This window comes from Pseudorca crassidens, chromosome 12 (genome assembly GCF_039906515.1).
Source record: "Pseudorca crassidens isolate mPseCra1 chromosome 12, mPseCra1.hap1, whole genome shotgun sequence".
In the NCBI taxonomy this organism is placed as follows: Eukaryota; Metazoa; Chordata; class Mammalia; order Artiodactyla; family Delphinidae; genus Pseudorca; species Pseudorca crassidens.
The window spans coordinates 26,772,350-26,795,426 of record NC_090307.1 but is presented as its reverse complement, the minus strand read 5'-3'; the positions used below and the strand labels follow the sequence as shown (position 1 = coordinate 26,795,426).

The 23,077-nt window shown below is 43.6% G+C and overlaps 2 protein-coding genes across 16 annotated transcripts in view; one reads left to right on the top strand and one right to left on the bottom strand.

Annotated features, from left to right (window-relative positions):
• Positions 1-14,204, top strand: part of KATNAL2 (katanin catalytic subunit A1 like 2) — an 87,874-nt gene extending 73,670 nt beyond the window's left edge. For 4 of the 7 annotated variants that reach the window (XM_067699167.1, XM_067699164.1, XM_067699162.1 and 1 more), the window contains 3 exons: positions 12,049-12,211; positions 13,013-13,115; positions 13,629-14,203. In XM_067699167.1, the coding sequence (XP_067555268.1) occupies positions 12,049-12,211; positions 13,013-13,115; positions 13,629-13,768 (406 nt within the window). In that variant the 3' untranslated portion in view covers positions 13,769-14,203. Of the gene's footprint in view, positions 1-12,048; positions 12,212-13,012; positions 13,116-13,628 lie in introns of all 7 variants that reach the window. The other 3 variants (XM_067699169.1, XM_067699165.1, XM_067699166.1) reach the window with 2 other exon arrangements.
• The window catches only part of HDHD2 (haloacid dehalogenase like hydrolase domain containing 2), a 54,338-nt gene continuing 35,304 nt past the window's right edge, over positions 4,044-23,077 (bottom strand). For 8 of the 9 annotated variants that reach the window (XM_067699171.1, XM_067699170.1, XM_067699172.1 and 5 more), the window contains one exon: positions 17,997-21,320. In XM_067699171.1, the coding sequence (XP_067555272.1) occupies positions 21,217-21,320 (104 nt within the window). In that variant the 3' untranslated portion in view covers positions 17,997-21,216. Of the gene's footprint in view, positions 4,103-17,996; positions 21,321-23,077 lie in introns of those variants that run through there. The other variant, XM_067699179.1, reaches the window with a different exon arrangement.

The following is a 23,077-nucleotide window of genomic DNA, read 5'->3' as shown; positions in this document are numbered from 1 at the left end:
CCATGTCTGTCCCATTTCCCAAGCTCCGAGCCTTTCAGAAGACCCTGTAACTGGTTTTTCTAGAGCAGCGCTGTCTAATAGAAATATAATGTGAAGCACACATACTTAAAAAATGTCTAGTAGCCACGTTAAAAATTATCAAAAGAAACAGATAATATGCAATTTTGATAACATATTTTATTTAACCCAATATATCTAAAATACTATCATTTCCATATATAATCAATATAAAAATTATTGTGATATTTACATTCTCTTTTTCATACTAAATCTTTGAAATCCAGTGTACACTTTATACTTAGGGCACGCTTCAGTTTGGACTAGCCTTGCTTCAGGTGCCCAGTAGCCACCTGTGGTCGGCAGCTACTCTGCTGGACAGGGCAGATCAGAGACTGATTGTCAGCCCCCATGCTGCTGTGGCAGAGATTGATAACTGCCTCCCAATATTTTTTTTTTTTTTTTTTGCGGTATGCGGGCCTCTCACTGTTGTGGCCTCTCCCGTTGCGGAGCACAGGCTCCGGACGCGCAGGCTCAGCGGCCATGGCTCACGGGCCCAGCCGCTCCGCGGCATGTGGGATCTTCCTGGACCGGGGCACGAACCCGTGTCCCCTGCATCGGCAGGCGGTCTCTCAACCACTGCACCACCAGGGAAGCCCCTGCCTCCCAATATTTACTTCATCCTTCTACTTTCATAACAGAACCCCAACTTTTGGATTCTATTTCTTAGCTTCCCCTTCTGTTAGGTGTGGCAGGGCCAAGCTTCTTTGTCATTTGCACAAGGTGACCCAGGCTCAATTTGATATTCTGCTCCAGACCTGGAATCAGCCATTGATTCACAGAGCCCTGGTTCCCTTTAATGGGAAATATATTTAGAGATCACAGTCTCACAGTTATGGGTGTTCCTTGCTACTGGATTATCATTGCTTCCTGGCCTTTTGATTGGGCAGAGCTAGGAAATACATACCTAGTTTTAAAAAGAGGCAAATGATGAGTTCATACTAATATTTACCACTCAAATTTAAGATTACAAGGTTTTTAAATTATTTGATTTTATATTTGTGTCTTTTCTCTAATTGTGAACATTTTAGTTCTTAACAACATTAATATAATTGTTATTCACTTTATCCTAATATGTAGATATATTTTATATTTGTGACTATAACAGAATTTTCAGTAATAATACCAAACCTATCATAACAGTAACATTTTGATGAAGAAAATGGTACAGACCTGGCATAACTAAGATGGAAGAGCTAATTCTGGATTTTTCATCTTCAGCACTCTTGACATTTGGGGCCAGAGAATTCTTTGCTGTGGGGCCTCCTGTGCGCTGTACCATGCTGAGCAGCATCCTTGGTCTCTCCCCACTAGATGCTGGTAGCATCACCCCCCGTTGTGACCGCCAAATAGGTCTCCAGACATTGCCACATGTTCCCCAGGGAGGGGGGCAAAATTACCCCCGGCTGAGGCTCACTGGACTAATGGAAGGAATGACAGACATTATTTAGAAAGACATTATTTAGAGACAGACTGTCACATCCTCCACAAATAAACTGTCAAGTTTTTTTTAAGAACTCCATAAAATAACTGAACTTGGTTTACTTACACAAAAAGCGGCATATTATAGAAATTGTTCTGTATTTTTATTTTTTCCATAACAAAATGTTCTGGAGATCTTTCCAAATAAGTACAGAAAGTTCTCCCTCCTTCCCTTTGTAGCTGCGTGTATTCCATCTTGTTCATATGATAATCTACCCCAGTCACCTACTGATGGGCATTTGGGCTGTTGCTACTCTTTTGCTCTTATAAGTAATGTTGCAGTGAGTAATGGTGTGCATGTATCACTTTGCGTGTTTGCCAGTGTATCTTTGGGGAAGGTTCCTGGAAGTAGAATTGCTGGGTCAAAGGGTTAATGTGCATGAAATTATAGTAGAGATTTTTGCCAAATTTCCCTCCATAGAGGTTGTACATTTTGTATTCCCACCAGGGTCCTGCTTTCATTACTTAACATTATAGTAAGAACATTTCCAACGTCATTAAATAATCCTTGAAAATTGGATTTTGTAATGGCTGCCCAAAATTCCCACATGTGAATATACCACAATTTAGTTAATCATTCCTTTCCTGTTGAACATAAATGATGCTCCCAACTTTCTCTATTATAAATAACACTGAAATGAACTTCCTTGAATAAAAATCTTTGACCAACATCTAGTTATTTCTTGAGTACAGATTTCTGGAAGTAGGATTGCTGTATGAAAGGGCATAGTTTTTATTTTTAAGTATTTTGCTACATACTGTCCAACTCCTTAAATTAGGAAATAGTATATTTTTATCAAGAGTATTGGGACCAAAAAAAAAGGAGTATTGGGACAGACTTTTATTTTGGCTTCAGGGTCTTAGATGAGGGAATAAACTTATCTGATTCAAGCAATCTATGCTTGTTGGGGAAATAACTAAATTATACCAAACTATGTAAAAATCCAGTCGTAAAATCCCCAAAGAAATTCTTTATGGTTGATTAGTGGTATTTCTTATCTACAGCATCTTCCAAGGCATTAGGCTATCACCTACTGCTTGTTAACTTATCACTTTCCCTAGACAAGTCCATTCTGTCTCAAAGGGCTAGTCATTTTCTCCCTTCTCAGCAGTGAGGTGGCGTGCAGCATCTTGGTTTATTCAGTGCTTCTCCTCCGAGGACCTCCTTCCTTGATCTATAGCATCACAGAAAGGACAAGAAGGAAGCAAGAAATAACAGCTCATCTGTGTCATTTGATGTGTAAATTAGCAATGAGAAGAATAACGAATGCTGCATATTTAATATTACCACTTAAAGTAATAGCCATGGAAGAAATGTTTAACAAGCACAGCTAGTATTGTTGAGTATTCACAAACTCAGGCCTAGGAGTACAGAGGGAAACAAAATACTGAACAGGGCTATTAAGGCAAATGCCATCTTTAGATGTCTACTAAACTTGATGATAGTTTGTACAAAGAAGGTATAAAAATTGTATGTGTGAAGCGTGTTGAAACTCATCTTTTCCTTGTTATTTGCAAAAGGGCTAGACATTTCACTATCCCTTTTAAAAATCATCCACCTAGAATGACCACACTCTGGATTTAAAAAAAAAAAATCTTAATATGTAAAGAAAGCATAAGATCCTAGAGCTTCTGGCACTGGGAATGTGGAAGAATGTACCCGTGTAAACTGACTTCTTCTCATATGGGCTCTCTCCTGTCTGGCGTGAGATTCCTATAGACGTGTATACATGTCATCGAAGGGGTCAGCAGACATAACCCTGGGTTATTCCGCAGTAGCTCCATGTGTCTCCTGGGCTCTAGGGAGAAGCTGTGCTCTCTGAGGTCCTACCTTTTGGCCTCGTGCCTTGACTATCATTACCCTCTAGATCAACATTTCTCCAAGAATGGTTCCCCACAGGTCTTTCCAAAAAATGGGATCTAGTGGGATCTAATTTAACTCAGAGATACTGAGTTACAGTTCAACTGATTTCCACCCTGGCAGGAGTTCTCAGTGCCTTTAAGATGCTATTGTGTGTTGTGACTCTCCAAGAAAAGCTATGAGAAAGCAGTACATTGCATATTTATTTGACCCCAGAATCCCTTCCTTAAGGAGCATCTCATAAGACCAATGTTCTATTTGAAAACCTTTCGGAAAACAGTGGTTTGCATTAACTCACTCTAATCTGATAGTTGCATCTTTCATTGCAATAGCATTCAATCGTGCTTTCAGGCTTTTAAAATCTTTTATCATTTTAAAAAAGGGACAACAGGCCCCAAATGAAGTCACTTGTTCTAAGCCCACATCATCAAACTGAGACTCAATACTTAACCTAATAGCAGTTTCAGCCTCTCCCAGGAATGTAATCTTAACCAGTCAGTCTGGAATTACCTGGTCAGTACTAGTGAGGTAATCCACTGGATAGACTCTGCTGTTCCCCAAAAGAAGGTGACCTTACCCAAAACAATCCACCCTTTGCTCATAACTTTCTTGTTGCATCTCCTTCTGCCTATAAAACATTTTCCATTTTGTACGTGTCTTCAGAGCTCCTTTCTGTTTGCTAGATGGGATGCTCCTGGATTCCTGAATCGTTGAACAAAGCCAATTAGATCTTTAAATTTACTCATTTGAATTTTGTTTTTTTAGCAATAGTATGTCCGTGCCTACCAGTGGTCAAATTGCTTTGCTTGAAATTGCTTCTCTCCATACAAAGCTTCACTAACCTGTGCAGTGATATCAAGTTCATGACCCTCCATATGTGGTTGATGGGTGATTCTGACACAACCAGGAAAAAAGTGTGTGGTGCAGGATTTGGTAGGTGCAGCGGGGCAGGCCCAGGACTGACTGGGCAGGAGTTTACTAGGAGTAACCCTGCCCTTGCCCCATTCACACCTTCTCAGTTTTTTGGTTTCATGAGACATAAACTGATTGCAGCCTGGCCTGCTGTGGCATTACTTTATCTTAACAGGGTGCAGGTTGACATGTGAACTGTAATTCTAAAACCAAATTTTAAAAAGTATAAAATTAACATAACCATTTTACAGAAAATTTGAGAATCAGGGAAAAACTACTCATAATTTCACCACTGTGACGTAAGTACTATCATCTCTGTATATACCCTAATGGTGAAAATGGTTTGGTTATTTGCTATCATTTGTTGCCTTTGTATCCTTCTGTGGTAATTTTTTTCCCCAAGAGGGAAATCATTTTCACCATTTTGGCTATTTAGAAAAATAATACATGTTCATTATAAAAGTCATATTTTATATGCTTTGGGGTTGCTTGAAAGTGCACAGTCCCCTATAACTGTACACACAGACACCACCCCACGCCCCACACACAGAAACAAAAATGTGAACGTTCATGGATACGTATTATTTTGTTCTATGGCCTGTTTTTTTCTTTCACTTAATACATTGTGGACAACTTTGAAAATCTACCTAATTCCATATAGAATCCCATGTATGGGTGGGCCTTAATTTATTTGACTTTTCTTTTTCTTGAGGGTTTTAATATGGCACCAGCGCATTGGACCAAGCTCCTTCCACCATGACTCCCAGCACAGACACTCTGTGGGGGGCAGTTTTCCCTCTGACGTTTAGCTGGGGTAGGGCAGGTATTATCAAAAAGGCTTTGTGTCCTGGTGGACCTGCTCTTCCCAGCCGTTTGTTAGAGAGAATGAATGAGCTTTTCTTGAGGCTTCTGTCCGTGCCTGTTAGCAGTTTGTCAGTGGGCTTCTCCAGCGCCCCGTGTGGGAGGTCTGAGGGAGGCAAAACAGAAACCTGAGAACACTGCCCTGCCGTTCCTCATGTCCCCCGCTCCCTAGCCCCTCGTCCTCCTTCTTTCCAGCGTCTTCCTATGTTTAGAAGCTGTATTACATGCAATGAATTTTAGTAGTAGTGTGTGGACTAGAGAAGGATGGGCTACTCCATCTTGGCCAGAAGCGAGTCTCTCTCTTATTTTTGATTCCCTCTTTTATCATTTTATACATCTTAAACACAATTATTTTATCGTCTGTATCAGTGGAGTTTAATTCTGTTCTTAGTTTCTTCTGCAGACTCTCATTCTTGGTGGTTCGTTATATGTTTCAGAATTAGGGATGGTGAGCTTACATTTAGTGAGGGGAACTCTATCTGTGAGAGTCTTACACGTGTCCTTTCACAGAAAATTTATGACTGACAGGCTTTGGACAACTGTAAGCTAATTTCTTAGCATAGGGTTTCTTCATCCATGCCAGTGAGGGTAGGTCGGATTCTGAATTATCAGTGAAGACTTTTTCCCACCCCAAAGTATAAGACAGATTCCCTTGGTTCTTTCCATTGCTAGTGGGGATATCTTTCTAACCCATCCTTTCATAGAGGATGTGCCACCTGGTTTTTTGTTTTACGTGATGGGCCTTGTTTCTACCTACCATCTTGAATGGGCCCAAGGCCTTCTATGCTATGCCACAGGTAGACTTTAAAATCCAAACTTTTCTTTGTAACTAAGAGGCAGACACTCAGCCACAGCTTCAGTTTCAGCTGCCCAGTCTTGATGTTTGGCTTCCTCTTCATTTTTAGGGCTTGAGAATTTTGCTGCTTCCTGTGGACTCATTTGTTGTGTATACCAAAAGTGATTCCTATAATTCACCAAGCTTTTAAAGTGGCTTTATAACAAGAGATTTCTGAATATCTAGTTCATCATTTTGCTGGAAAAAGAAGATTCCCATTTCTTCTCTCAATTATTGGTCATACATTTTCTGGCAAGAGTAATAGGAATATATCTCCTTGTTGGTATTCTAGTAACTCGAAGTAATTGTCATTCTTTATTATAAATATGTGACGCTCTTACCCTAACATCAGTAGGACATAGACTGAACTGATGGCTCTCCTGTTGGATCCCCTTGTCTCCTGCTTGTGAGCTCACTCTTCAGAATGAGAAGTGCAGTCTCTGGAGATGAGAGGCCCCCTATGGAGACTACATCTTTCACCTCATCTTCAAAAGCACTGCCCAGCCAAGTGAGCTGAATCATCATTTCCGTGTTTTTTTTTTTTTTTTTAACTAAAGATGAAAATAGAATGCTTTATTCCCAAGTTGATGCTTGTTTTCTCTGTTAATTCGAACTAATGATGCTTATAAAATGCTAGTTTTCAACAAAGCAGATTTACCTTCGTAAATAAAGACTGGGCTTTAAGGAAGCAGATCACTTACATGAAGCCAGTAGCCCTGAACTGAAAGTTTATTCATTCACTCAAGTAGTATCTATTGAGTACCTACTGTGAGTATTCTGCATGATGGAAGGAGGGGGAACCCAAGATATATGGTCCATGATCCTTGGCCTCTAGAGGCTGGCTATCTGATGGGACAATGGATGAGATATAAACGCAAATCACTAAGAAGTGAGGATACAGCCAGCCACGTGGCTGGTACAGACAATAAGTAGAATAAAATTATATCGGGAAGAGGCCATTTCTGATTAAAGATATTTAAAAGAAAAGGGGGTAGAGAGCACTTGCACTGGACCTGTGAAAAGGACCTGGCTCTTGGTAGACCAACTGGAAGTTCCAAGTAAAGAAAATGACCTGAGTACATGCCCAACTAGGATGGCAAAATGTAGATTCAGATAACGGCCGACGGAGCAGTTTGGCCCAAGTGGGAAGTGTAGGTAGGAGTCAACTTACACAGAGCTCAGTGCAGGAGACAAAGTAAACTTCAGTGCTTTATTCATTGACTCCCTGTCATCTACCAAAGAATACAATTCCTGAATCTGCTTTTCAAGGATTGCCACGATCTCTGACTTCACGTTGGTTAGGGACATACTGCAAAGACTTTGCCTACAAAACTGAAGGATCCTTTTCTCTTGTCACACTGAGATGATTTGAACTTAATGTTTTCACTATGGAATGAACACACTAGAATTATGTTTGATTTCCAAATTCTGTAAAATTTGGAATGATCATTATCCCAGGAACAACATGGTTTAACAGAGGAGACAGGCCAGGGGCTGAGGAAGGGCCCCGAAGATTTGGCGTGGGAGCCCAGGTGCTCAGGTGCAAGGCCGCGTGGCCCACGCAAGCTGTCTAGGTGACCAGTGGGCGCTGCCACCTTGTATATAGCAGCGGGCACCGGTCCAGTGGCCAGGCTGTGAGGTCTGTGAGCCGTCACTGTGTCACAGTCACTCTTGCTGGTTGCTTTTGACCTTCGAGGTGATGGAAGTACCAAATGACCAAGATGAAGGAGATGTGAGAACAGAATAACTTGGGTGTGAAAATCAAAATGTAGCAGCTAAAGGGAGTGTTTTCTGGTTGCCGCAGGTTAAAGTTTTTCACATAAATATATTGGCATAAAGAATGATTCCTGGGTATATTCCATTTGTCCTTTGTTTCCTCCCTTGTATGATTATAATTATTGATGTCATTAAAAGTGCATTAATCAGGCCTGGCTGTCAGAGAGTTGCACTTACTTTGTGCCTACAAGCAGTTTTGAGATAAATCTCTTGCTTTAGGGCATTAGCTGATCAATACAGTCATCTATAGTGAGGGATTGTTTTCCCACCTCCCTCTGCCTGCCTGCATTTTCCTAGGGCATTTGGGGATCTGGTCTTCCTTTCAATAAGCAGTCCCCCTGGCTGGGATGAAGAGACCAGAGGTGCTCCCACCAAAGAGCCTTCCTTCTGCAGCCCCTGCCCTTTCAGGAGGAGCAGCTGGTCCAAGGAAAGGCCTTGGGGGAAATAAACGGCAACTGCTCATCAACCCAGCACTGCCATTTCCCCAGCTTATTCTCTCTTCCTTCCTGCTTTTAGCTTCAGGTTCCCAAGTCTTATTTCATTTTTAAAGTTTACAGGACCAACATTCCTGCAGTCCAAGGCCCAGACCTCCCAGTTATTGCCTATTATTTACATTGAAGTAAGGAGTTTGTCATATTCACTTCTGTGTATCGGAGACTCAGCAGTGACAATACACTTGGCGGGTGGGCAATGTTGCTGGACCGAATTCCTAAATGTGAGTCTAATGGTGTCTCTTCTCTATATCTCCCTGACCCCCCTCCTTTCGTCCCCCCTCACTCACCTCCTCCTGCCACTAATCGAGGCCCATCTCTCTGCTAACTGTCTAAAACAGCTCTGGATTTACTCAGACATACCAGGTATTCAGTCAAGTTTATCTTCTTGGAGGCACATCTTCCAGAGCCTTCTCTCCTTCTCCAAAATGAGCGGATCGTCCTCTGCACCCTAGGCACCCCCTGCAACATCCTGGAGGTTTCCTTCTCTCTCTGTGTCAGACCCTCCGTTTCTTGGAGCCCATGTGGCCCTTTGGTTTGGTTTCTCTCTCCCTTTGGTCCTCCAGTACTTTCCCGATAAAGGGTACATGGGAGGTAATATTTTTTAGGCTCTGCATATTGAAAATGTCTTTATTCTATCCTCCCACTTAATTGATGGTTTGATCAAGATACAGATTTCTACACTGGAAATTATTTTTCCTGGACTTCCCTGGTGGCACAGTGCTTAAGAATGCACCTGCCAATGCAGGGGACACGGGTTCGATCCCTGGTCCAGGAAGATCCCACGTGCCACGGAGCAACTAAGCCTGTGCGCCACAACTACTGAGCCTGCGCTCTAGAGCCCACGAGCCACAACTACTGAGCCTGCGTGTCACAACTACTGAAGCCTGCGTGCCCTAGAGCCTGCACACTGCAACTACTGAGCCCACGTGCCACAACTGCTGAAGCCCGCGTGCTCAGAGCCCATGCTTTGCAACAAGAGAAGCCACTGCAATAAGAAGCCTGCACACTGCAATGAAGAGTAGCCCCTGCTCACCGCAACTAGAGAAGCCCACGCGCAGCAACAGAGACCCAATGCAGCCAAAAATAAAGTTACAAAAAATTATTTTTCCTCAGAATTTTGAAGGCATTGCTCTATTTTCTTTCTTTCTTTTTCTTTTTTTTTTTTTTTTGCTCTATTTTCTTTTAATATCTCACATTGATGATGAGAAATCTTATTCTCCATTCATTGGATGCAACCTGTTTTTCCTCTCTGGAAGCTTTTATGATCCTTTGTTCGTTCTCAGGGTTCTGAGATTTCACCGTGATGTGACTTGGGGTCTCCCTGCTGTTACTGTGCTAGTATCAGGCCAGTTACTGAGGCACAGTCTCCAGAGTCTCACTGTTCAGGTTCAAGTTCAGGGCCGCCATTCACTAGCCTTGACTTCAGGCAAGCTACTCGACCTCTATGCCTCAGTTTCCTCATCTTAAACAAAGATATTACCTACCTCATAGGTAGGTTCTGAGAATTAATTAATATCTGAAAAATGCTTGAGACAGTACCTGCCACCTGGTGAGTGCTATTTAAGCACTAGCTTTTATTAATATTTCAAACGTAAAAAATAATTTCCTAGAGCTCTGCAAAGTTCCCTCAACCCTGTGTCTGGAATATAAATGTTGGCCCTGAGAGGGGGCGTGGTTGTGCAGGTGGCTTTCTCTGATGAGATGAATTTCAACAGGGTGAAGCTGATAAAGAACAAAGCAAATACAAAAAAGAAATAGGTACTTTTTATTGCCGGGAAAGCAGCCCTGGAGTGGATTCTCAGCTCAGGACGGGAGGAATAATAGGTAAAGAAAAGACACAATCTTTTAAGAAACCTGGTTGCTCCAGTTTAGGATTCAGATATGCTCCCTGGAAGGGTATTTTCATGTTTTCGATTTAAAAGGAAATATCATGACATAGATTCAGAATAAGAAAAAAGGGAGGGTGCTTTGGAAATTCTCGGTATCTTTATGAGTGAGAAAATCCGGTGATGATGCTTTTCATTGTTACTCTTTATTATCGGCTAAGCCAGACCAACACACAGGAATTTCCTAATTTCTGTGCTAGAAAATCAAAGAGATACTTCCCTCCCATCTAGGAGCTTGAAATTTTAACGTAAAAAGGGTTCACAAACTCACACTCAAAAATGATCTGTTTTTAATAGGAATGGTAACTCAAGGTAACCAAAGAGCCCCAGTTAATGAGGGAAAGCTCTACTTTACATAATAATTCTACATAATCATTTGGAATGGAAAAAAGTTTTAAATCACCATTTTGCACCACTCTCATGAAACAGTTGATTCAAAGATCATCAGATGCTAAAACCACTAGTTGAAAGGGATGGGGAAAGGGGTGTTCACATGGTGCTAAAGTACTGTATGTAGAATATTTGCTCCTTGCAAAGAGATGCCTGAGAGATCGTCCAGTGAAGAGAGCTGTGGTCACCAGATGATCTCAGTAATTAAACATCCCATCACTAGCAGTGAGGCACACCAACATTGGATTCCAATGTAATGAATGCGAAAACATATTATCTGTGAAATATACTTGCCAAAAATGTTCATCCTGATTCTGATTAAGCTTTGAGGTCTAACTTCCATCTTGGAGGACAGGGGATATAGAAACCAGTTACCTGATACCATGAGGAAAACATCAGACAAATCCAGAATGTGGGACATCGTACAACTAGCCTTACCTATTCAAAAAGGGGCCAAGGCAAGGAGACTGCTTTGGATTACAAGAGATTTAAGAGACATAATCATATGTAGTGCATAATCCTTGATTGAATGTTGGTTGGGAAAACTGTAAAAGATATTTTGGGGGTGATGGGAGAGATTTTACTATGGAATGGGCATTAGACATATTATTCAATCTGTGTTAATTCTGTTAGTGTCATAATGGTATTATATAAGGAAATGTCCCTTTTTTGGGAAATGCATACTGAAGCATTGGGGGGTGGGGTTTCATGATGTAATTTACATTGAAATAATTTAACAAGAATAGATAAATGCGTATGAAGCAGATACGGCAAAATGTTAACTGTTGTTGAATCAAGATGGTAGGTATGTGGATATTTGTTGTTTTATTCTACTTTCCTATTTGCTTGAAATTTTTATATTAAGAAATATAAGGAAATGGCTTGCAGATGCAAAGTGCATAAACCTGGCCTGACAGTGTTTTGGGAGGCCAGGAATGAGTGTTTCAAAGGGCCACATTTGCACTGGGTGCCCAGGAAGGAGCATTCGCACTTCACTTCACCAGAGCAATGGAGTGAGATAGTCATTCACTCCAGAATATATGAGAGTTTTTGAAGAATTAGCGTACTTCCCAGAGTGCCCAAGTTATGTCAGGAATAGTGTACTCGTTGGCAGGGTGAGGTTGAATAATTGATGTTACAACTGCAGTGGGAATGCTCACGTTTGGTTGGTGTTAGCTGGATTTATTCCCCCTCAAATTAAGTCACCTAAAACTACCTCCTTCACATGAGGTATCTGGGGGATGTATATTTCCTTTCTCTTTTTCTTCCTTCCTTCCTCCCTCCCTCCCTATCTCCCCTTTCTTTTTTTCTTCTTTTTAACCATTTGTTTCTCCCAAACAACATGAAGTAATGGTCCTACCCACTCAGACTTAGATGTAGAGTAACAGTTAAGATGCAGGATTGCTTCCTGCTAAATTTGTTCTTCAAATATAGTTGTTGCTTAAGAAGTGAGTTACTGCTCCAACCAGTTCCTGTGTTTTGGACGTGACTCAGGGAGCTAGACTGTGCCATGTTGCGGCGCCTGGAGAAGAGGATTCTGGTGGACCTCCCAAGCCAGGAGGCCAGGCAGGCCATGATCCACCACTGGCTGCCGCCCGTGAGCAGGAGCTGTGCCCTGGAGCTGCGCGCGGAGCTGGACTACAGCCTGCTGAGCAGGGTGAGCTGCCTGGGGAGGCGCCTAGGCCCAGGGGCCGCCCCGTGACCGTCTTCTCAGCTGTTCGGAGCCTCGAGTCACTTAGAAAAGATCCAAGCTGCCCCAACAAGCGCAACGGGCCTCTCCTTCATGAAAGACCAAGCTCTTTGTCCCTCGGGAACATTCAAGCAGAGATGTGATAAAGTGGAATAGGGTTTAGTCTCAGAGGACCTATGGTCAGATTCTGGCCCTGCCACTTATTAACTGTGTGCCATCAAGGAAGTCACTTCCTCTCTGAGCCTCAGCTTCTTCATCTGTAAAATGGGTAACAGGCCATAGAGGATTGCTGTGATGATTAAATGCAAGTCTTTCACAAAAGGAAAAGCATGTTACCCCCGTGCCCACTGGTGTCATTGCCTCCTTGAGAGGACACTTGAATGTGATGTTCTCTGAGGTTCCTTAAAGGCAGGTTATAATCCTATTTACAAGAACAGAAGTGTCTACCAAATTTTGCCATCCTTGAATTTGGGCACAAGGGCCCCATTAGTGATTGGGGCTTGGGTGGGCCAGTCGTCACCAGCATCTCACCACCTACGTTTGGATGGCGTTAGGAAGTTGTTTGTGGCCCAGATCCTTAGGTTATCCAAACACATTAGCAGCCTCTCTCCCCCTAAACACTATTTATCTGGGAATCTTTACATAGTGTCCATGGGTGACGGATACAGAATCCAAACAGGGGCTCTGACCCCCTGTCCTGCCTGTAAGAATGTAACCACCACCAGCATTCTGCCTGCTGCCTAATGGCTGGGTTTGTGGCTGTTTCAGGAGATGGAGGGCTACTCGGGCTCGGACATCAAGCTAGTCTGCAGGGAAGCAGCCATGCGGCCTGTGAGGAAGATCTTCAATGCCCTTGAAAATCAGCAGTCAGGTATGGTGAGGATGACAGCCAAGGTGCTCTGGGAGAGAAATTTGTTTTTAAAAATTGGTCTTTCACCAGCAGGTGGCACCTTGCCCCTGTTCTCTGTGGCTTGTTACACTGGCACTCATTCTTTGGTCAAAAATCCTCCTTCTGCACCCAACTCCTTCCTCCTCTGCTGTTCTGTTTCGGATCAACTTTGCCCCCAGATGATAAACTCCTTAGGGCTCGGGCTTTTATTGCCCTGGCACACTATGTTGGGCTGGATCCATTTGTGGCACTATATAAATATTAAATAACACTTTATAATGATACATTTAAGTCACATTTTGTGTATGGGCTTCAGGGGCTGAGTTGCACATTAAAGACTTTTTTCCCCAGCCCTCTTTAGTCTTGCCTGTTGCTGCCTTAACCATTAAGAATGCTGCATTGTGCATTGTCTTGAAAGAAGGTCTATTAATGTTTCAAGAGCATTGATCACCATTAGGTAGACTGTTGTGCTGTTCCTCTTGTGTTTTTATCTAGAGAGCAGCAGTTTACCTGGGATCCAGCTGGATACAGTGACCACTGCTGACTTTTTGGATGTGCTGGCCCACACCAAGCCTTCAGCAAAAAATCTGACTCAGAGATACTCAGCCTGGCAAAGTGAATTCGAGTCTGTGTGAAATCACATTTACCCTGACTTGGCCACAAAGACAACTACAGAGGCCTCCTCATTAATTAGTGTAAGTGAAAGAAGAATATTATGCTTGGAATAGAAAACAAAATTATTCTTGAAGACTGGATTAATTTGGACAACTGTACCGTTTTGGAAATATATATTTTCATGGTCGATGTCAGCAAAATATTGAAGATTCCAATTACAGGTATGTGTGCTATGAGGTCTTGCAACGGAGACTTTTCTCACGAGATCCCATAAAATTTAGATGAATGATTTCTTGTAGTGTTCCTCATTTGTGAACTGGCATTTTCATTTTTTTTTTTTTAAAGATGTTGGGGGTAGGAGTTTATTATTTTTGCTGTGTTGGGTCTTCGTTTCTGTGCGAGGGCTTTCTCTAGTTGTGGCAAGCGCGGGCCACTCTTCATAGTGGTGCATGGGCCTCTTACTATTGCAGCCTTTTTTCTTAATTAATTAATTAATTTTTGGCTGTGTTGGGTCTTCGTTTCTGTGCGAGGGCTTTCTCCAGTTGCGGCAAGCAGGGGCCACTCTTCATCACGGTGCATGGGCCTCTTACTATTGGGGCCTCTCTTGTCGCGAAGCACAGGCTCCAGACGCGTAGGCTCAGTAGTTGGGGCTCACGGGCCTAGTTGCTTCGCGGCATGTGGGATCCTCCCAGACCAGGGCTCGAACCCATGTCCCCTGCATTAGATGGCAGATTCTCAACCACTGTGACACCAGGGAAGCCCTGGCATTTTCATTTTGAAAAAGATGTGGTAAGGAAAGTTGTGTTGGGATGCAGAGGGTGGTTCTAAGTTGGGGAGCCAATCAGAAGCTAAGCTTGACAGACCATCTGACAGCTGACAGTTCAAGGGTGGATAAGGGTGGGAGCAAGGAAGAGAAACAGCATCTGCTTCTCTTGACAATATTCTGAATCTCATCTGCTCTCCCTGATTCTGACTCCAGTTTTATCAGCAGAGCAAACCCCTACCAGACTAGCCCCACTCAGGAATATCACTGGCCCATCTCTGGAGATGAGCTAATAGCAGTGGTAACAAGCACCCCACTATTACTACCTACCAGTTGCAGTGTTTTGAGTTCTGGCCCCTAGTAACATCCTGTGTATTCTGCCCTTCTCTTTTCATTGCCACAGCTCCTCATTGGATCCAAAACTTAGGATGGGGCACCTGAGCTTCTAGAACAGTCTTCCCTGCGCTTAGGCTCCTCCACATCTCCTTACGGGGTTGGAAACAGCTAGAAACATCTCATTCAGAAACCCACAATCTGAGGCATCTACTTTCAACTCCTGGTAAATTCTGAAGGCTTCCACTAAGTAATGCCACCCCTCCCCCCGCTTAGAATTTTCCTATGGTCACCTTTTGTTGTCTCCCTTGCCTTGTTTTCTTCATCCCTGCAAGGCAGACTCCTCCAGAGAAGAAAACACTTCCAGGAAAAGGGACATTTGGGCTAAATAGTCCAAAGTATTTCACCCCTTTAAACAAAAACATTTGGGGTTTTGATTGTTTTGAATAGAATATTCTCAAATGCCTCTTAAAATATCATTTTATGGAAAATGTAGTCAAATTCAATGAGTTTAAAAGAAACAAAAAGACATTTCATCTTAGTAGAAGCTCAGCTGAAACTTCTTCATGGTCACTAGGTAGTAGTACCCTGTGAGCACTGCCGATATGCAGACATGGAGGTCTCTAAGCTCAATGGCTTAGACTGCTGTGCTGTTCAATTTCCCACATCTGCCGTCTGTGCTTTTGGGTTATTTTGTCAGGCTGTCAGCTGACATTTCTTATAGCTGTTAGTCCATTTGCTTGCGGCCTTTGCCACCCTTTCTGATTTCATAAAATCTCAAGTGGATGGAACCTCAATAATAGCTAATTTGCTGTGGTTGGAAAGCAGGTTAAGTGTGCACTGTATGTGTACCTAAGAATGAACAGGCAGAGGGGCAGAGGAGGGCTCCCGTGGACAGCATGCTTTGTGACAATAGGGTTGGGCCCTTTTAGCTTACTGCTCTGGAGTTCCTGATTCCGTTCAGGTAAGTGTGGTTGGCCATCCCTCCCAGCACATACCGGTAACCTTCCACTTCCAAAACCCACCTCCACATCCTCCCTCCATTCCTTTTAAGAATCTCCAAGTTCATCTTTGTACAATCAGTCACGTAGTCCATCCTTCTCTCCTCATTCCTTGGAAAGTTTGTCTACAAATGATCACGCACATATGCTTTTAGGTCATGCCTTTATTTTGGTGGCTTCTTATCAGTTTTATACATTATCTAATGACTTCCTGCTTTGGATGAAATGAAATATAGCCTTTTCAGCCCTTTGCCCCATCCCTACCACACACGTCTTTCCCTAATCATCCCCAAACAGTTTTACTACAGTTTTAGGTTAACTCAATAATCAATATTTTTATGATATTGTTCACTGTACATTGTTTAATGAAGAGCCAACTAGTGGATTAGGATTACATTTCCTTGTTGAGTTCTTTCTTGGAATTAATAACTGCCTCATTTTTTTCATTTGCTTAATTTTCTAAGTATTTATTCTTAATTTTTTGGGCAACATTTTCATATCTGTCCGATATCCATCAGTATTGTCTTCTAAATGGCCAAACATATCAGATTAACTTTCAACTCCATTCCCACGCTCTCTGGTCCTGGTTGTAAGGGGAAGGGGACCAGACAATGGCTGTAGAACAGGCAGAGATTTCCCTAATCCCGTTTTCAGCCCTGCCTCTCAGCCTGGCCCACCACCATGTCCAGTGTCTCCAAGGCCTGAACGTTCATAGTTCCACTTCTCCAGAGCGTAACCCCCGCCCCGTCTCCTGCCTGGCTGCTCAGGGTGGGGAGGGTTTCTGGGGCTCCAGCCACTTTCCCAGCTTTGAACCAATTCCTTGCTTCTCAACCTTGCCTCACACCTCACGACCACTCTACCCAGTGTCTCCAAGCCTTGAGTCTTTGAGGTGATAATCTACAGGATGAATCTTGGTTTTTTCCTTTGTGTTGATTTTAGTTATCAACACTCCATCATCCTCTTTCCATCTCCCGAAGCCTGAAGCCTGTCATCCACTGCTGTCTCCTCTACCATGCTCTTGTGGGTTGTCCTTGTTGGTTTATAACATCTTTATTCCTTTCCTCTTCTTTTAGTGGGGCTTTGAGAGAGATCAACTAATACATGACTAATCTACTGTTTAGAGTCTCTGGTTATTTTTTTTAAAGTAGACTAAAAGTATATCTAAGTTTATAGGGATATAGGAGATTGGCCCGTTAGTTGTTGGTGGAAATTTGAACCTAATTCCACATGTGGTATTTTCTTCTAAAGCAGAGGTCATAACTCAAATGCTGTAGGAACTTGGAATATAGTTACACATGGGTAAAGGAAGACAAGGAAGAGGTGGGGGACTGTGGCAAACTGGAGAGGCCAGAACTAGCTGAAGATAGCTCAATTTCCCAACTAGAAGATACGTATCTAGGAGTTGGAGCTACGTTCTGCTGTCTTCCTTAGTGATTTACTCCCAAGGGCATTTAAAAATATTTGGGAGACTTCCCTGGTGGCGCAGTGGTTAAGAATCTGCCTGCCAATGCAGGGGACACAGGTTCAAGCCCTGGTCCGGGAAGATCCCACATGCCGTGGAGCAGCTAAGCCCGTGAGCCACAACTACTGAGCCCGGGCACCACAGCTACTGAAGCCTGTGCGTCTAAAGCCCGTGCTCTGCGACAAGAGGAGCCACTGCAATGAGAAGCCCGCGCACCAAAACGAAGAGTAGCCCCCGCTTGCCGCAACTAGAGAAAAGCCCGTGCGCAGCAACGAAGACCCAACACAGCCAAAGATAAATACATAAATAATTTAAAATAAAATATTTGGTTTTCTCAGGCACATCAGCCAGTGAAACAAACAGGCATTGAGATGTGTATGACATTAAACACAGGAAAAAGATATCAAAATCTGTTTCATCTTAACAGATGCGGTTTGAATTATGATAAACGATTTCTGGTGCGCTGGCACCTCGCCTCTCAAGGACAGCAGCATGCTTTGGGTAGTAGGTCTTGATGGCTGGTGTAACACAAAGTCAGCTCAGCAAAGGCCCTGTGCATTTACGCGGGAAAGGCCTTTTTGACTTATGTCAAAGAAACTCAATAACGCAAACATGGCTCTATGCAAACAACTGCTAACAGGACGAAGTACTCTGCTACCCAAGGCAAGTGTTTTAATGAAATAGATTAGTGCAGTTTTAAAAATTCTTTATTATAGGTGCCCAAGGACTTCAGTTTCATACAACATGAACCACCACCGATCCAAAACCAACTGAACATAGTGCGGTTGTGTTTTGACTTTCCTGTCCAACTCACTCCTGTAATTTTTCAGTGTGGGGTTAAGAGTGAGGTGACGACAGTCACTCCAGGGCAGTTTCTGATACCACAACCGCAGGTGTTTGATGGAACCGTCACCAGGGAGGTGGGCCAGCCCCCTTCTCCTTTCCAGGCATTACAATCTGCTCCGCTCGGGTAGAGTGGTGGGTAGGTAGAGCCACTGCAGAACTAGCTGATTCTGGACGTGTGAGAGTGAAGTGGATGCAACAACCTTGTCTCCCCACCAGACTGGTCCTTCGCCCTCCTCCACGCCCAGCTCACAGGAGATGCCCAATAACCGCCTCCTGACAATGGGCATTCTCTAATGCCCTTTCAAGTCCTAAGATGTCACTTGGTCCCTTTTCTGGGGCCAGGACAGGATTATAGTAAAGCTGGCACCAACACTATCCTTGGGGTCAGCACCACAAGACAGCCCCTGAAATGTAATGGCTGGAAAATAAAGTCCTTTATGTACTTTGGTTATTCAGTCTCCTCCATGAAGCCCAAGGCAAACCAACCAGCTGAGCTGGGAATGTTTACAGTAACCTCGACCTAAACCAAGATTTCTATTTATCCTCACGAACTTCATACCGTGGACAGGTCAGTTAGAAAGTCCTATATAATGTTTATTATGTAAATAAAATAGCCAAGATTTTAATGGCCTAGAGGGCCGAGCGAGAATGGAGGAAAGTAGAGCAGCCGTTTCTCTTGGCTGGCTCGTTACACGCAGCAGGATTACCCCCTCCTGCCACTTGCCCATCAGTGATGTCTACAGCTTGGCTTTAGCTCTAACGTGTCTCCAGAGCATCAGAGCCATTATTTAAGTGCCTAACGGGCCTCCCCTATGAGCAGCAAGTCTAAAATGAAACATTTTCTCCTCCCTACCCATAGCTATACCCTCTAGCATTCAATTCCTATAATATTTACAGCTAATTTTGAGTTGTCTGGTGACGGCCTGAGTGCCCATCTGTGTTGTAGCACAGAGTCCTGTCTGGTGGGGAGAAGAGACGTTTGAAGACCTAAGTACAATCTAACAACTGCTCCATGGCACGAAGGAGGGAACACTTCACTCCATCCTGTGGTCAGGACCACGTCACAGAGAAGGGAGACACAGAGTCTGCACACTGCCTTAGGTATTCTCCTTAGCTCCTCACCTAGTAAGGGCCCTCCAGGCAAAATCCTTCTCTTCAATGTTTATTTCCTAGCAGGCACTTCGCACACAGCAGCTAGCAAACCCTTGATAACGCCTGGGCCAAGGAATCAGTGACCCAGGTGCCGGGGAACAGGCCACTGGTGAACACGCCCAGCAGCCCCTCTTGCCTGCATGCTGGGCTTTTCTGTGTGGCTCTGGCCTGAAGGAATTTAAATGTCTCTCTTTTTTAATTCTCAGGAAGACTTTCCCCACTGAACTGACGGTAGAGATGAATTCTACCAACCTTTTCCGGATTGTTAAATGCAGATACTCCTGCTACATCTGTGTCATCATCGCAAACAGGCAACACTTAACATTCGTCCGATTCTATTTAAAGTCCTTGATATACGGGTTGTGCATTTAACCCTCACAACAAACCTACGTGGTGGGGTATCTCCACTTTACAGAGAAGGCAAAGGATGCAGGAGTGGCTAGGGGAGTTGCCCCAGGTCACCGAAGGGAAGTGCTGGCCAGGCTCCCTGCTCTGTGCCCCAGTCACTGCACTCCTCCTCCTGATCTGGGGTGGTGCCCTAGCACATCTGTCTTCTGCACTCTAGGACCGTAAGGACTAGGTTGGGGCATCTGCAAAAACAAGAAAAGTGTTCACCAAACGACCAGAAGGAGAGGAAGCGGCCATTTATTTAGCTTTACTCCCTCCCATCCAAGACCAAGCTGATCTCTAAACAAGCATCAAAACCCAGAGCTCATTAACACTGCTGTGCGCTTCAGTAAGGTGAGCACCACGATAATGGACAATTACAAGCTAATAATCCAGTGCCCAAGAGCCCAGTAAAACAATTGCAAAGGCCCAGGATCATCACAGTATGCAAATGCACTAAGAAAATCATTACCTATTTAGTCCCCTTCATTTTGGTGGGTTTAACATGAGAAGAAGAATCCATGCTGCAAGACGAGATTTCATTTTACAGCCCTAGTAACCAAGTACATAAAAGCTTGAATCTGTCCCAATAGCTTCTGAAAGATTTTTCCCATAGTGTCAGAGGCAAAAATAATGAAATCTTGCAAATGTACAGTTAATAGGACCCGGGTGGACACTAGCCTCAAAAATGCATGGTCTATAAGACATTAAAGGCTTGATTTTAGTTTCTGCACTGTTCCTGTTAATAACAATGTCTAATTAAAACATCTGTAAAATACTGATAGTTTTAATTTTACATAAAATTTCCAAAACAACTGTTACACAGTATAATAGGTATCTGCAATGAATAGGTTATTAATGGAAATATTATTTTAAATTAAAACCAGGTTCTAAATTTAAATTACTCATCTCTGGCTAACGAAGAGAAAAAGAAGTCACCCGTGCTGGGAATAATACAGTAGCTAATCTAGTTTTCAACATCTGTTAAAGCAAATTCACTCCTTCACTTGGGCTAAAGGACACTTTATTCTGCTGCTTCTGTCCTGTACCCTACTTGGCACTTCTGATGGATTTCACAGTTGAACTCAATATTAAAACTACAGCCTAATGCACTCTTCAATGCAATACTTTATAACTTAAAAAACACCATTCAACTTTATTCAGAGTCTGAACCCCTCCAATTTACCAGCGAGGAGACAGCAGAGAACAGGCTCCCTGCAGGAGACTCTTCCCCAGCGCCGCTAACCTGATGAATATTTTAAAAGGAATGGCACAAAATCTCAGCTTTCCCTTTCTTTGGATCTCATCTTCTTTTACGGAAAAAAAACAAAAGGGATTAGCCAGGCTTGGTGTCTGGCTGCAATTCAATACCTTTCTTTCTAATTACTGCCCAACAAAAGAGGGTTAAATGGTGACCAGGGCTGAGTGGTCTCTGTCTGTCATTAAGTGGCATTAAGTTGTTGAGGGGTTCTTTCCAGACAATGAAAAGCTGCGTTTCAAGTTGCTTCTGATTCACATAATGGTTCACAGGAGATGCTGCAGAATGTGGTCCACGGCATGAGGGAAGCTGTCACAAGTTAAGTAAGGAGGTGGATTAATTTTTTCTTCGTCTGCTGCTCGATATTTCCCTGAAATGAAAGTAAAGCCAGTGACAAAGCTAGAGAGAGGCATGGACACATATACACTACCAAATGTAAGGTAGATAGCTAGTGGGAAGCAGCCGCATAGCACAGGGAGATCAGCTTGGTGCTCTGTGACCACCTAGAGGGGTGGGATAGGGAGGGTGGGAGGGAGGGAGACGCAAGAGGGAAGAGATATGGGAACATATATATAACTGATTCACTTTGTTATAAAGCAGAAACTAACACACCATTGTAAAGCAATTATACTCCAATAAAGATATAAAAAAGTAACAATAATAAACTACAAAAAAAAAAAAAGAAAGTAAAGCCAGTGAACAAAGGCTACTGGTAGAACACCAGATTAATCACACCCCATGAGCACCTGGGACACCAGAGACCACCCTTATAATGATGAGAGAATCAAGGTCTCCACAGCTCCCAAAGCACCTTTTATCCAGGCTTCAGGAATGCCATGAGGCAATTCAAAGCAAGGTCATATTCAGCATTTCCCAGGCCCTCTGGTCTTTCATGATGGACAGTCACAGGTACTGGGTCACCTGAGAGCTAAGGGTGCCTTCGAATCTCCTCAGCTGTTGAAATCATTTTCTTCCCCCAGCAGCCCTACAGATAGGGATGGTGAATAAATCAGTGCTTTTAAATGAAAGCCCAGACCCCACAGGGCAGAGGCCTTGTCAGCTTCAGAGGGTGACTGGAAACAGCATGAGCTGCTGCCTAACAGGAGCCCTGTGAGCGGGCAAATGAGGGCGCCCGGGAGTGGGAGGGGAGGAGAGATGGGTGCTCACAGTGCTCACAGGCGGGCCGGCAGGACAGGCTGCCCGGCAGGGCACTGATGGGTGGGCCTGCTGCCGAACTTTCCCTGGACCCTGCAATTCAAGGGCCACAACTGAACAGTGCAGCACGGTCACAGACTCTTACAAATGTAAGTCAGACCATGCATGGCCCCTGTTTAAACACCCTTAATGTGTTCCAATGCCCTTCAGAAAGAACCCTGTATCTCTGTTGTTGCCTACCAGGCCCCTCAGTCACCAGGCCCAGCACCCCTCACCTTAGCACGTGCTTCTCTCACCAGCTGCAGTCCTGTGCTGGACACATCTGCCACTCCCTTTGCCTGGAACATTCTTCTCAACGACAACCTCCTTCAGGCTTCGGGTCAGTCCAACCTTCCCATCCAAATGAGATCCCCTCCCTGTTATTCTCTCTCTCTCTCCCCCCTGTTCTTTGTCTCCACAATATTTATAACAATTCGTAATTATATATTTATTTGTTTAATGTGTGCCTCACATCTAAAACTATAAGTTCTCTAAGAGCAGGGACTATGTCTGTTATGTTCCCCCATGTATTCCCAGCACCTGACATAATGACTAGCACATGGTGAGCATTCCACAGCATTTTAGGAAGAAAGAAAGGAAAGAAGAGAGGGATGAACACTGTATTAGACGGGGCCTTGGGGGAACGAGGCCGACTGCCCTGTAGTCTCAGCGCTGCCTCTGCACTTGCCCTTTCTCCTCGCTCCCTCATCCCCTTTTCTGTGATCTCTGCTATTTATTCTTCTGCATTTTTCAGTATTCTCTGTCTAAATCTGGGTTCCCCAACAACAGACCCACCACTTTCTACAATCCCTTCTGTTTTCTGTAACTACTCTTTAAGAGGCTTTGTTCAGCAAACACCAAGCCTGAAAACCCCCCTTCCCCAACTTGACAATGTGGTAGTGAAGATGCTTCCTGTCCTGTCTTGCTGACTGT